Source organism: Pteropus vampyrus, unplaced genomic scaffold (genome assembly GCF_000151845.1).
Source record: "Pteropus vampyrus isolate Shadow unplaced genomic scaffold, Pvam_2.0 Scaffold23, whole genome shotgun sequence".
NCBI classification, from domain to species: Eukaryota; Metazoa; Chordata; class Mammalia; order Chiroptera; family Pteropodidae; genus Pteropus; species Pteropus vampyrus.
Genome location: NW_011888804.1, coordinates 6,828,112 through 6,843,115, shown reverse-complemented (window position 1 = coordinate 6,843,115; position 15,004 = coordinate 6,828,112). Strand labels below are relative to the sequence as shown.

General features: G+C 47.1%; 1 protein-coding gene across 2 annotated transcripts in view; it reads left to right on the top strand.

Annotated features, from left to right (window-relative positions):
* The window catches only part of FBXO21 (F-box protein 21), a 63,619-nt gene extending 48,906 nt beyond the window's left edge, over positions 1–14,713 (top strand). Inside the window, exons 11-13 of one of the 2 annotated variants that reach the window (XM_011355839.2) lie at positions 427–638; positions 2,210–2,367; positions 13,426–14,713. In XM_011355839.2, coding sequence (XP_011354141.1) covers positions 427–638; positions 2,210–2,367; positions 13,426–13,613 — 558 coding nt within the window. In that variant the 3' untranslated portion in view covers positions 13,614–14,713. The remainder of the gene's footprint in view (positions 1–426; positions 639–2,209; positions 2,368–13,425) is intronic. The other variant, XM_011355840.2, reaches the window with a different exon arrangement.
* The last annotated feature ends 291 nt before the right edge of the window (positions 14,714–15,004 follow it).

The window sequence follows — 15,004 nt, the reverse complement described above, 5'->3', positions numbered from 1 at the left end:
AACAACCAACAGACTGACCTTTTCTTAAGAACATTCTAGAAGGCAGAAATCAATACTACTTTCTAAATTAAACTTTCTTGGCTCAGAAAAGAAAAAAAAAAACACAACCCCACACTGACCGAGAAGATAAGACCTTTCGAGGGGCAGACCCTCGCCTCCTCACCCCTGGCCAATCCCAGACCACCGCATACCCAGAGGATTCCTTTACATTCTGAAGTCCGATGCCTGGGGTCGGTTCCCAGTCTCAGAAGCCAGTGCGCCGCCTCCAGGCTTACGCACGCAGGACGGCCCGGGCAGAGGCCCGTGGGTCTCAGCGACCTGGGCCGTCAGCACAGCCGCCCGCCTTGCCGACCTTCGTTAGATTAGGTAGGGCTAAATCCCGTGCGGGGAAAACGAAAAGGCCTAAATAAAAATAGTATCACCTAGTCTTTCTGTCTTGTCCTGAAGGTGCTTGACATCCTCCAGCACATCCAGACCCTAGACCCCGGGCAGCACGGGGCGGTGGGCTATCTGGTGCAGCACACGCTAGAGCACATTGAGCGCAAGAAGGAGGACGTGGGCGTGGAGGTGAAGCTCCGCTCCCACGAGAAGCACAGAGACGTCTGCTACTCCATCGGGCTCATTATGAAGCATAAGAGGTGAGTGCCCCCGGCCTCTGCCCACACGCGGCTGCAGAGGACACCCGAGGGCCGGGGAGCAGCACCTCTCAGGAGCAGCAGTGACACGCTCGAAGGGGACCAACTCCAGGGGCAGCTAAGCGCTCACCGCAGGAAGGACCGACCGGAAGCTGAACCGCATCCTTTACTAACCTTTTTGTTTTTAAGAAGGGGCTCGCTTTCCTGACGGGAGGTCACCTAGTGCTTTCAGTGACCGTTAGGTGTCTGACCCTTTCGTTTGTGGGAAGATGGAAGCAGTCGTCAGCAGAGTTTTTCTCTCCTTTCTTCATTGTCCTTACTCTCCTTTGTCTCCATGTCCACGTCCTTGAATCCGAGTGTGGGCTGGGCTTTGCTGGGCAGCGGGCTATGCTCATGGGCGAGTCACTAGACGGAAACTGTCCACAGTGGCGGTGCTGAGTCACACCCCACCGGCAGGCGGGGAACCGAGGGCTCCTATTCTCACCAACGTGTGTTGGTGCCAAACCTTTAAAAATGGCACTTTTGTAGTAAAGGGCAAATGATGTTTCATTGTGACTTTCATTTGCATTTCCCCAATTACTACGCAGATTCAGGTTCTTGTCATGAGTTTACTGGCCATTTAAATTTCCTTTTATTGAGTGCTTCAGTTTTTCGCTTCTTAGTCATTTTACTGATGCGAATTCTTTTTCTGTATACTAGTTTCTGTATGCACATACGTTGCAAATGTCTTTTCCCAGGTTTTGGCCAGTGTTTTTTTTTTTTTTCTTTTGTCGCATTCTATTTTTTTATTTATTATGGGAATTTCAAACATATATAAGAGTAGAAAGATTAGGGCAGTGAACCAGGTGATGTTCCCATATCAGCTTCAACGGTTATCATGCTAGGGTCAGTCTTCACTGTTTCCTCCCCAGCCCGCCCCCTCCTCCCTCTTTCCTGGAAGCAAATACCAGATGTCATTTCATCTGTAACTATTACACTGTGTATCTCTCAAAGGTAAGGCCTCTCTTTTCTTTGTTAAAAATACATTTACCATTCTGTTATCATATTTTAAGAAAAAATATAAACAATTCCTTAACCTCGTCAAATACCTAATCAGAGTTTGTGGGTCCCCCGTTGTCCTTTGTATAGTCTGTTGGAATCAGGATCCTTTAATGCTGTCAGAGTGATCGATCCTTTCCTTTATGGTTTGTATTTTTAGTACTTAAGAAATCATTTGCTATCCCAAATCACAAAGGTAGTTTTAAAAGTTCTGCATTTTACATTCAGGTCTCTATTCTACTAAGAACTAATTTTGTGTATTGTCATCAGCCCTGGGTCCTGATACCTTTTTCCAGTTTGATAACCAGTTGTCCCATTACTCTGTCGAAGAGTTCATTCTTTTTCAACTAACGTGTTACATTGATAATAAGAGGTGTTTATAAAGAGAGGCAGGGTATCCTGAAGAATGATTCAATATGGAGTAAAAGCAGGTAAATTTGTAAGAATGGGATCTTAAGTAAAGCCAAGCCACTTATACATTTCATGGTTGCCAGGATCCCAGGGAATTGATTTGCCATTGCTCTTATGTTAACTAGGTATGGCTATAACTGTGTGATCTATGGCTGGGACCCCACCTGCATGATGGGACATGAATGGATTCGAAACATGAATGTCCACAGCCTGCCTCATGGCCATCATCAGCCTTTCTATAATGTTCTGGTGGAGGACGGTTCTTGCAGATACGCAGCCCAAGGTAAGTAGCTAGTTTTTGTCTGTACTTTTAATGACATGTTGCCATGTTTGAAGCACACATTTGAGCACTCAGATCCTGTGTGCACAAGATACTGATTTCCCGTGGCTAACCTCATTCGGGCTGATACTCAGCTGGGGCTGGTGCGGCCATGCCTCGGGTGAAATGGTCACTGTCCTGAGTCTTCCCCTCCGTTACCACCACAGCTAGGACCCTGTTCCAGTGCTGCTGCTGACCTTTGTTCTGATTGGCTATTGCCTTTGCCAATCTAGTTCCCAAAAGTCATGCTTTTCAGGCATTGCCATTGGCTCCTTCCAGGTTGGAAGAGTCAGCTTGCGCTCTGCCCATACCACCTGCTTGGGGAAGCCACCCTAGCACCCTCTAGCCTCTTGAGACTGGCAGCCATCTCTGTTCCCCTGGAGACACCACTGTGAGAACTGCAGTCTACAGCAGTGGCTCTAAGAGCACAGGTGCTTGGTAGGTGGGGCCACTGCCGGCCCTGACAGGTGCCTCCCAGGGCATTCCTGAGACAGAGACAAATGGAGCCTATGGAGGCAGGTTAGAGGCAAGAAACGCCTTCAGTGTGAATTTCCCATTTCTGTTCCTCCATTTAATGGGATGAGTTCGTTGTATGCCTGCTGTCAGGGCATTCACACCATTCAGTTTATTACTAAAAATGAACACAAATGCTAATGTAATACTACTCTGTGACAGGCAGCATTCTAATGTATATTAACTCCATTTGAGAACGCCAGTTTCCATCATCATCATCATCCTCATTGTATACATAAAGAAACTGAATTTTTCACTTATAGGGTATGTATTTGAACCCAGGCAGCTTAGCAAAGAAGCAAAGAACCTTATCCGTAACCATCTGCTGTACCTTTTTGTGTCTGACTTAAACTTCAGGTTTGACCTAACTCAATATTCTATTCTGGTAAATGCATTAATAGAAATATTAGCTATATAAAAATCTCAAGTATCTAAAAGACTAGAAAAAAATTCACATTAATCACTGTTAATTCATCAGAAGGTGAGAGGATCCTACACGATAAGAAATTCTGTTTATTGAGCTTACAGGTTGCTTCGGTCTCTCTGAGTGTAACGGGGAAGTTACAGTAGGGGCTTGATGTGTGCCCTGTGTCAGACAAAGGTGCTGACATGATTTTATTTAACTTTTAAAGCTCTGACAAAATAATCATACTAATAATTTCTAAATAGCGTGCTTTAGAAATTATTGCCTGGTTCGTGGGCTCTTTGTACCCCCACTAATCACTCGGTAAGCACGTCACACTGCATATTATAAGGTACGTTACAAGAGTAAAGGGGTCGTCTTGTCTACACTGTGGGCCAGTTCTGTGGCTTCACCCAGCACAGTCATTGCCCGTTATATAGGGCCGACCTTAAGACTTAAAATACTTGAGTTTCTAGAAACATTTATGTTAGCTTTAAAATGGGCTTTTTAGAATTGCTAAAGTGATACTTGGCTTTATGTGTTCTGAATTCGTCCGGTGTCCGTGTTGAAGATTCAGGAATTCGTCTTGTTGACTCGTATCAAGTAAACACGCAGTGTAAAGTTTAGAGTCATAATATTGTAATGACTTTGTAAAAAAGTTTAATACCCATTTTTCAGTTTTACACTCTCTAAAATGTAATACTACTCTGTGACAGGCAGCATTCTAATGTATATTAACTCGATTGAACTAAGCGGTTGGGGATAATGTCAGCAAATTACCTTTCTTAATTTTAAATTCTGAGGCTTTTAGGAAGCTCTCAGAACTGAGCACTGGTCGTACTCTGTGGCAGCGTCCACATTCTCTGCTGGTGGTGCTGTCGGCCCCGGCACTGCTTCCTGGGCGTCTGTTGCATGCCAGCCAGGCGCTGGGCCGTGAGGTACAGAGGCGAAGCCCCACGGAAGGCTCTCCCAGAGAGGCTGACATGACACGTGGCACTCCTCGGGGCCCTCTCACGCTGTGGTGCTCCCCCAGGTCGTCTGCATACTCATGAGCTGTTCAGGCATGTGCGGTCACTCAAAGCCACTCTCTGGGCCACGCCTGCCTCCTTAAAGCCCCCTGGGCATCCGCACATCTTCACCTGGCTCAGATGCCGCTCCGTGTGCCCACCGTCGCCTGCTCCGGCTGCTTCATTGAATGGTACCACCTGGACACCATCTCTTCTCTGTCTCTCTTCCTTATCATATGTCCAGTTAGTCAATAGGTCACACTGATTCCATCTCCTAAATGTCTCTTGCTCATATTTCCATGTACTCATTTCCATTTCTGTCACCCTGCCCCTCTCCATGCCACAAATACTTTTTGCCTAAGTGGCACCAACTTCCTAACTGGCACCTGCCTCCAGTCTTGCCCCGCAAAGGGCATTTCCTTAGCAACAGCTAGAGGATCTTCCACCTGCTGCTTCAGCCGCTGGTCGGAGTGTTTTGCTGGCAGACCAGACTCCTTCTGGCCCAGAAGTGACCTGGACTCTCTCTCACCACCTCTTCTCTGTTCTCACCCTGTCGTACTCTAGACAGATGCAACTTTCTTGTTCCTCGAGATCGTCATTCTCACAGGTCCTCACGCAGGCAGTTACCCTTACATACAGGCTCTCCCCCCCAACCCCCAAGCTTCGGGTCATGCTTCAGGTTTACTGTCACCCCTGCCCTTCCCCTGCTGCCCTCGGACTGGGTCGTTTGTCCCTGCTCTGCATTCCCTGAGCGCCTGCCCTTCTGAGTCATCACGCCTTCCTCTCCCATATCTCCCGTGTAACATTCGGGTTCTCGCGCTCTACATGAGCTCTGGGGGTGCGGAACTGGGTCGGCTCGCTCTCCGATGAGTCCCTGGCACCCGGGGGTCATCTCCAGACTCCCAGTTAGCCACGCACATCGGGCTGGGGGGAGGCATCCCTGTCCGAGAGCAGTTTGTAACAAGTGCAGACAAGGAGGCGAATGCAGATAGTGTGATCGAAGGCTGACTTTAACAGCTTTGGATTAAGAACGTTTCCAGTATATGAAACAGTTTAAACCACATAGCAATATCCCATACACACCCCACGAGAGTCAACAGTTAGCATTTACCGTATTTGTTTGGTTTACAGATAGAGATTTTAATTTTTTGTTGACATCCATGACCTAAATACTGAATCATGCATGTTCCAAGAATAAGGACATCTCTCTGCATAACCAGTTACATCATCACACCTAAGAAATAAAAATTATTTTTTAGTTTCTTATATTCAGTCAGTATTCAAATTTCCCAGTTGTCACAAGAATCACTTTTATAGGGGTGTGTGTGTGTGTGTGTTAAATCCCTGTCCAGTCAGGATTTAAGCACTGCATTTGGTGGTTCTGCCTCTTTAGTCTCTCTTACTGAAGAACAGTTTCTCATTCCTCTTCCCCACCCCCTTTTTTACAATACTTTGACTTTTGGAAGAGTTCAGGCCAGTTGTCTTGTAAATTGTCTTAACATTCTAGGTTTGTCTTAATGTTTCCTTGTCTGTGTGTTGTCTGTAAACTGGAAGTAAGTCTGAAGCTTGATCAGATCAGGTTGGTATTTTTGGCTGGAATACCTATTATCAGATGCTGTGTTTGTCACAGTTGCATCTCATCCAGAGGCCTGTGGCGTTCGATGTCCCACTGTTAGTGAGGCGGATTTTGGTTGCTTGGCAAAGATACCGACTCGCTGTAAGGGACAGTTTTCCCTTTGCCATTAACGAGAAGTCCATGGAGCCGTGCTGTGGCGCCGTGTGCATATCCTCTCCTCCAGCAGCCTTCATCCTTATGCTGGTTTTAGCATCTATTGAATCTCCTCACCTGAGTTATCTGTGAGAATTGCCGAGCAGTGACTCTCTGCCGCGGTTATTCCCTCCACTTGTGTAAACCAGAGCTTCCGTCCCCCTCCTTCCTCCCCTTCCCCCTCCTCTCTCTCTGCCGTCCTTCCTCCTCCCTCCACCTCCAGCCCCCCTTCCCCTCTTCTCCCATAGAGTCCTGGATTTTTACTTACTCAATGTGTTGTAATCATTTGGAACGATGTTATGTTCAAATTAGCCCATACTTAGCCAGTGAGAGACCTTGAGAGGCTAAATTTTAAAAATGCTTATTTAAATACGTTTTTTAAAACATTTCTAGGTTAACTTATTTGCATTATTTTCTTTTTAAACTTTTTCTCGGTCTGAACTTTTAACCTTTGGCTCCATGCTCCTGGTAACCTAGGTAGAAGCCATTCATGAATGTTCTTGTTAGTAGCTCTCCACAGAGAGCTGAAGAGTGAATTATAACTCACATGCATGCATGACATTCTCAAGGAGTTTTAGCCTGCACAGTGAAGGGAATTTTCCCCCCTATACATGAGATTTCACCTAACTCCTCAGGGAGGGGTACACAGCATCTTGCCTATTTATCGCTTTTTTCCACTAGGGGGCATGCTTTCATACTTCGTTGGCACCAGGTAGAACAGCGACTCCTGTCTCTGCTTCCCTCCATACTTCTTAGTTACTCCGGGAAATGAATATCACAGATGCTCTGAATTTCAGTCAGCTGCCCATATTGGAAGGTCAGGAATTCAGCTGTAAAAATGAAGTTCTTATGTGTGTTTTGTATATAATGATAAACAACCTCCTAGAATGCTTGGTACATGATATGCCTTCACCAAACGTTAGTTTCCTTTTTCATAATTCATCGTACACTTCCGATCAAAAGCTTCCACCATAAACGCCTCCCACACACCAGCAGTCCACGGCAGTCTGCACATGCTGGCACGTGTGTGTGGGTCCCTCACACATCAGGGCTGGAGTATAAATTTTCAACCATTTCAGAGGGTGGTTTGGCACTCTTAAATTGTGAAAATCTCAAGTGCTCATTCTCGTCCCCTCAGTCCCTCCACTAGAGACACACTCACCCAAGGGGCCTGTGGTCCCTTTGTTATAAACACAAAACTGTGTCATTTATTAGGACTTGCCTGGCAAATCGGGGTGCATCTAAACCATGCATACTAAGCTGCAATTAAACCAGTGACAGGTGAATGCTTATTGTGTTTCGTATGAATAAACACATAGAACAATACCAAAGCTTCTTTAAGCACGTATAGGTATGTTTAGATACCTACGTGTGTGTTCGTAGAAGGACGAGAAAGGTGCGCTCACACCGATCCTGGTTTCATCTCGGGAGGCTGGAGGTGCCGGGGCAGGACAGTGGCCCCGGAGGACTCGTAGATAGTGTTTCCATAGTTTTATGGACGTGTATTCACATGTTTTGGGGTAGCTCGAAAATTTCAAATAAAATAAGCAGACATTTTTTAGAAAATGTCAAGAGAATTGGAAAGACTTCTCAAGATTTTTCCAGGACTTTTATGTAGTCCTTTTTAATATTTTGCTCAAAAAATTTTGTAGCACTTAGCATTTTCATTCCTCTTGTAAATTTTTTAAGTCTCCTTTAGTGGATTGGCATTTATTTTCCCCTCATAACGCGTAGTTGCCAACCTCATTATCTTACTACCTCCTTTAGAAAGTTCTTTTTCAGTGATACAGTTTTCCTGTTATGCTAGGAGCTCCTGAGCACGTGCTCGGAGCAGGTAGCTGCACTGAGTTCATCCCTGTTTCTCTGTAGCAGCCAGGAGTGGGGCTGTGAGCCCCTTGTGGACTGTCCTCTCCCCTTACGTGGAGTCCCCGGTAGTGTTAATCCTTACAGATGTGTGATCATAACCCGATCTGTACCTTTCTGTCCTCCTCCCAACACTCAGATGCTCAGTATTAGCCAGCACCAAGATGCTACTTAATAATACACAGAAAGAAAGAGAGAGACGGGGGAGAGAGAAATGGTGAAGCACGTGTCTGACTTTCTTCAGAGCAGGTTCTGTTGACAGTTTGGTGTAGCCGATCCTTTGTTGTGGAGGACGGGCCTGCGCGTTTGTTCAGCAGCATCCCTGGCCTCCTCTGCCCACTTGACGCCAGTAGCAGCCCCTGATCGTGACAGCCAGGAATGTCGTCACATGTTTCCGAACGTCCTGTCAGAGGCAAAACAGCCCCTGATTGAGAACCACTGCTCTTGACGAACTAGTAACAAAGCAGTTGTTCTGAACTACCCACTCGAATTCTTTTTACGAGAACTGTCTCTGTCCTGCCTACCAACGACAGGTAGCTGGTGCCTTCAGAGCAGAGACTTCTGTGTCTCGGTGGCATTCCCAGGTTCTTTGCCCTCCCTCTGGTGTGTCCGCACACCTCTGCAAGAGGATCCACCCATGAGGCCCTCAGAGCTGACCTGGCTAAGGCACCAGGCCATGCTTTAGTCCCCCCTGCCTCCCCAAGGATGGATACAGCTGTGACACTTCACCTGTTGGGGGAGGGGCAGCAGGGGCAGGTGAGCAAGAAAGAACGTCTCAGCCAGGGGCATTTTGAAACATCCACGTTTTTTTACATGTACTGAATTTTCTGATGACAACATTAGAACAATGTAAAACATAAAGAAGGACATAAAACCATCTGCAGAGGTGTCGTGGTAACAGCAGAGGGAGATCGGAGTCAGCAGCCTCCCCGCTTTCTGTGCCGGGAGCCCCCGACTCCCGTTCCGCAGAGCAGCGCCAGCTGCAGCCTGGCCTTCTGAGGGTGCGACAGCCACGCGCTCTCGAGTCTGTCCCAGTGTCCCAGCCCCTCCCTCCCTGATGTCTCCTGAGGTGGCAGTCGCCCTGCCCTTGCCCAGTTCCGCAGGTGTCACACGTGACCCGTCCCAGCTCCGGAATTGGACGGTCTGAGTTTGCGTCTTGGTTGCCTCCACGGGCAGATCTTTCACTGCAGTTTGGCAGAAGTGACAAGAGCCTCTTGTGGAGTGACGTGAGCATTCTGGGAGCTGGAGCCTGGCACGCGATGTTATGTTCAAATTAGCCCATACTTAGCCAGTGAGAGACCTTGAGAGGCTAAATTTTAAAAATGCTTATTTAAATACGTTTTTTAAAACATTTCTAGGTTAACTTATTTGCATTATTTTCTTTTTAAACTTTTTCTCGGTCTAAACTTTTAACCTTTGGCTCCATGCTCCTGGTAACCTAGGTAGAAGCCATTCATGAATGCTCTTGTTAGTAGCTCTCCACAGAGAGCTGAAGAGTGAATTATAACTCACATGCATGCATGACATTCTCAAGGAGTTTTAGCCTGCACAGTGAAGGGAATTTTCCCCCCTATACATGAGATTTCACCTAACTCCTCAGGGAGGGGTACACAGCATCTTGCCTATTTATCGCTTTTTTCCACTAGGGGGCATGCTTTCATACTTCGTTGGCACCAGGTAGAACAGCGACTCCTGTCTCTGCTTCCCTCCATACTTCTTAGTTACTCCGGGAAATGAATATCACAGATGCTCTGAATTTCAGTCAGCTGCCCATATTGGAAGGTCAGGAATTCAGCTGTAAAAATGAAGTTCTTATGTGTGTTTTGTATATAATGATAAACAACCTCCTAGAATGCTTGGTACATGATATGCCTTCACCAAACGTTAGTTTCCTTTTTCATAATTCATCGTACACTTCCGATCAAAAGCTTCCACCATAAACGCCTCCCACACACCAGCAGTCCACGGCAGTCTGCACATGCTGGCACGTGTGTGTGGGTCCCTCACACATCAGGGCTGGAGTATAAATTTTCAACCATTTCAGAGGGTGGTTTGGCACTCTTAAATTGTGAAAATCTCAAGTGCTCATTCTCGTCCCCTCAGTCCCTCCACTAGAGACACACTCACCCAAGGGGCCTGTGGTCCCTTTGTTATAAACACAAAACTGTGTCATTTATTAGGACTTGCCTGGCAAATCGGGGTGCATCTAAACCATGCATACTAAGCTGCAATTAAACCAGTGACAGGTGAATGCTTATTGTGTTTCGTATGAATAAACACATAGAACAATACCAAAGCTTCTTTAAGCACGTATAGGTATGTTTAGATACCTACGTGTGTGTTCGTAGAAGGACGAGAAAGGTGCGCTCACACCGATCCTGGTTTCATCTCGGGAGGCTGGAGGTGCCGGGGCAGGACAGTGGCCCCGGAGGACTCGTAGATAGTGTTTCCATAGTTTTATGGACGTGTATTCACATGTTTTGGGGTAGCTCGAAAATTTCAAATAAAATAAGCAGACATTTTTTAGAAAATGTCAAGAGAATTGGAAAGACTTCTCAAGATTTTTCCAGGACTTTTATGTAGTCCTTTTTAATATTTTGCTCAAAAAATTTTGTAGCACTTAGCATTTTCATTCCTCTTGTAAATTTTTTAAGTCTCCTTTAGTGGATTGGCATTTATTTTCCCCTCATAACGCGTAGTTGCCAACCTCATTATCTTACTACCTCCTTTAGAAAGTTCTTTTTCAGTGATACAGTTTTCCTGTTATGCTAGGAGCTCCTGAGCACGTGCTCGGAGCAGGTAGCTGCACTGAGTTCATCCCTGTTTCTCTGTAGCAGCCAGGAGTGGGGCTGTGAGCCCCTTGTGGACTGTCCTCTCCCCTTACGTGGAGTCCCCGGTAGTGTTAATCCTTACAGATGTGTGATCATAACCCGATCTGTACCTTTCTGTCCTCCTCCCAACACTCAGATGCTCAGTATTAGCCAGCACCAAGATGCTACTTAATAATACACAGAAAGAAAGAGAGAGACGGGGGAGAGAGAAATGGTGAAGCACGTGTCTGACTTTCTTCAGAGCAGGTTCTGTTGACAGTTTGGTGTAGCCGATCCTTTGTTGTGGAGGACGGGCCTGCGCGTTTGTTCAGCAGCATCCCTGGCCTCCTCTGCCCACTTGACGCCAGTAGCAGCCCCTGATCGTGACAGCCAGGAATGTCGTCACATGTTTCCGAACGTCCTGTCAGAGGCAAAACAGCCCCTGATTGAGAACCACTGCTCTTGACGAACTAGTAACAAAGCAGTTGTTCTGAACTACCCACTCGAATTCTTTTTACGAGAACTGTCTCTGTCCTGCCTACCAACGACAGGTAGCTGGTGCCTTCCGAGCAGAGACTTCTGTGTCTCGGTGGCATTCCCAGGTTCTTTGCCCTCCCTCTGGTGTGTCCGCACACCTCTGCAAGAGGATCCACCCGTGAGGCCCTCAGAGCTGACCTGGCTAAGGCACCAGGCCATGCTTTAGTCCCCCCTGCCTCCCCAAGGATGGATACAGCCGTGACACTTCACCTGTTGGGGGAGGGGCAGCAGGGGCAGGTGAGCAAGAAAGAACGTCTCAGCCAGGGGCATTTTGAAACATCCACGTTTTTTTACATGTACTGAATTTTCTGATGACAACATTAGAACAATGTAAAACATAAAGAAGGACATAAAACCATCTGCAGAGGTGTCGTGGTAACAGCAGAGGGAGATCGGAGTCAGCAGCCTCCCCGCTTTCTGTGCCGGGAGCCCCCGACTCCCGTTCCGCAGAGCAGCGCCAGCTGCAGCCTGGCCTTCTGAGGGTGCGACAGCCACGCGCTCTCGAGTCTGTCCCAGTGTCCCAGCCCCTCCCTCCCTGATGTCTCCTGAGGTGGCAGTGGCCCTGCCCTTGCCCAGTTCCGCAGATGTCACACGTGACCCGTCCCAGCTCCGGAATTGGACGGTCTGAGTTTGCGTCTTGGTTGCCTCCACGGGCAGATCTTTCACTGCAGTTTGGCAGAAGTGACAAGAGCCTCTTGTGGAGTGACGTGAGCATTCTGGGAGCTGGAGCCTGGCACGTTGTAAGTGCCCAGTTGAAAATCCATCTGAAATACATTGCTATGCCGTGTAACGAAGCAACCCGGGTATGTGGCCTCCAGGTTCATTGTAATGAGCTGAAATCTTTTCACTCGCAAGTCCGTCATAGGATCTCGACAACACGTTGCTCCCTTTCCTGGCTGCCTAGTATTTTGCTGAATTAATGTGCCATCATTTATTTACACAGTGACCTGGAGTTGGATGTTTAGACTGTTTTTACTCTCTTGTTGTCATAAGGAATGCTGAGATAGCCTCCTCTTGTTTATCCTGTGCACTCTGGGGACACGGGGCCTCCAGGGAAAGGGGACCGAGCAGCCTGAGTGCATTGCAGGATGTCACGGGGTGATGTGCTGCTCTGTGGGTGAAGGAGCCCGTTGGCCGGGCTTGTGCAGAGAGACTCACTCGAATTCATTCCGGCAGCAGGCTGTGCAGAGTGAGAGCGCGTTGACGGCAACAGGACTGCCCTGGAACACAGAGTGGGGAGGGTCTGCCTGGCCGGCTCCTTTCCGGGGCCAAGTCTTGGGGGAGGTCTGTCTCCCGGATGGGGGCTGGCGAGGAATGGTGCACAGACACCGTCCTTCCGTTGGGTCCCTGGAGGAGCTGTCTTTGAGCTGTTTTGGGGGGAGAAGCCATGCGAAAAGATTTCAGCCTTGAAAATGCCTTGCCTGCATTGTCATCTTTTTCTTTAACCATTCCACTTTAAAGGATTTTAATGGTTATTTTTTATATCTTTCTCTAGTAGCAAAGTAGAAAGCAGGGCGTGGAGGTAGCGTAGTTTCCCTGTGTACAAACGTCATAGCCCACATCCGCGTCTAGAGGTTGTGTCTATAGGTACGAACCACTTGTCTGTCCCTCCTGGACCTGGCGGGCGCCCTGTGAAGTGCTCGCCTTCAGAGGCTCACAGCCAGTATTGAACGGAAGGAGCCGTGATGGAAGAGTGTGGCGTGTGTGGGAGGGCCTCATGTTAGTAGACCAGAAGGATGGCAGGTAGGAGACTTGTCACCAGATGATGTAACTGCTGACAGAAACAGAGCAGGCTAGGATACCGTGTCCTGTACGTGTGGCTCTACGTTAGGTCCAAGTCAGAGACCGCTGGAGTCCTGCCGGAGCCACATCTCTTGCTCAGAGAATAGGAGAGTGCTTCTGTTCATTGTGCAGCTGTGGGGACCCCGTGCCACACCCCTCCATCCCCCCGCCATTGCCGCTCGCTGCCTTTTTCCTGTTACTCACGCCCTTAAACATCTTCTGTCCTTCCTTTTCCTCCATCTCAAATGCGCCACTCGAAAAGGGTTGCTGGGAACTTCTCTGAATGAAAGATACTGCAGAAAAGTCTGTTTTAATGAGAATGTGCCTCTTTATCAACAGAAAACTTGGAATATAATGTGGAGCCTCAAGAAATCTCACACCCCGATGTCGGACGCTATTTCTCAGAGTTTACGGGCACTCACTACATCCCGAACGCAGAGCTAGAGCTTCGCTACCCCGAGGATCTGGAGTCTGTCTACGAGACGGTGCAGAATATTTACAGCGCGAAGAAGGAGAACGTGGAGTAAGGTCTCGTAGGGGACATTGCACCTTTGCTGCTGCTGCTATCTTCCAAGAGGAGGGTCCCCAACGACGTCTCCACGGATCCCTCTGAGTCACACCACCCGGAAAGCCACTCACCCCCCCAGGAGCGCTGGTGCCTCCTGCCGGGGTTAAATCACGTGTGCTCTCCTCCAGCTGCAAAGACAATGTTGCTCTCCGTCTACACTAGTGAATTCATTCGAAAGGCACTGTGTTCAGTGGCATGGCTTGTACACTTGTCCTGTGGTGACAGTTTGTGACATTCTGTCTTCATGAGGTCCCACTGTCGACACCTTATAATCATTCTTTTTATTCACTTTCCATTATGTCTGTCTTACATTTGTCTCATAACATTTCGTTTGGGGGACAGAAGGGGTTATACGTTTGCAGTAATTTCTTTCTGATTTCTCTGTGAAATGTGCAATCCTAAGTCAGGATTGTTTGTCTTTTTACCCTGAATTTAGCTGCTTATTCTGAGGCAGAGCTGTAAGTGATCTTGGCAGCATCTTGGAGATTGAGACACTAACAAACTAATGGTGATTTGAATCATTTACATTTATTTTTTCTAATATTTGAAACAGATTTCAGTCATTTATCTTTTTCTTTATTTGAATTAGGAGAATGACAGTTTTCTCTTCCATTTTCCTCTCTTGGATTTATGCTCCTATCTCTGTGAAGCATTAATTTTTTATTTTATTACATAAACTCCTTTGACAAAATGCATAGTAATGGCCTTGGTGATGGATTTTTCATGCTCATCTACTATTCTTCTCTTTAAAATAACTACTTCTTTTGTGTTGATTTTAAAAATCCGCTCCAGTATCATGAGTAGATCTTAAATCAGTGATGGGTTCTCTTTATAGTAGGAAGTAAAATCTCATGTTAAAATAATTTTGCTTTTAGAAATTATACTCCATGGCTCCCAAAGACAAAATGAGGTTTCACTTTTGTAACCAGAAAAAAGAAATAATGAACCTTAAAAATGAAAAAAAAAAAAAATTCCATGTCCCCTGTCATTTCTTAGAATTACTTCAAGACCTTTTTGAATGTGGCAGGGTAGAAATAAATAAAAGATCTTTCCTTTTAAGAGTGTGTGATCAATGAGAAAGGAAACGTGAGTGTAATCTGCTTTCTCGGGTCACCGCTGCCACGAAAGCATCAGGACGAAGCCTGTTCTCAAGTCTCGCGGGAAGTTGGGCTTACGTAGGTCACACTGGCTTCTTTTCCATGCTCTTAGTAACCGCACGTCAAGGTACCAAGTCTGTGTGTGACTCTGGAACCCCCACCATTCTCACCTGCCCGGTCTCCAGCCAGCTCATCTTGCAGTTAGTTCAGCAGGAGCAGCTAACTTCTGGGGTCCGGGCCCACTTTACTCTCT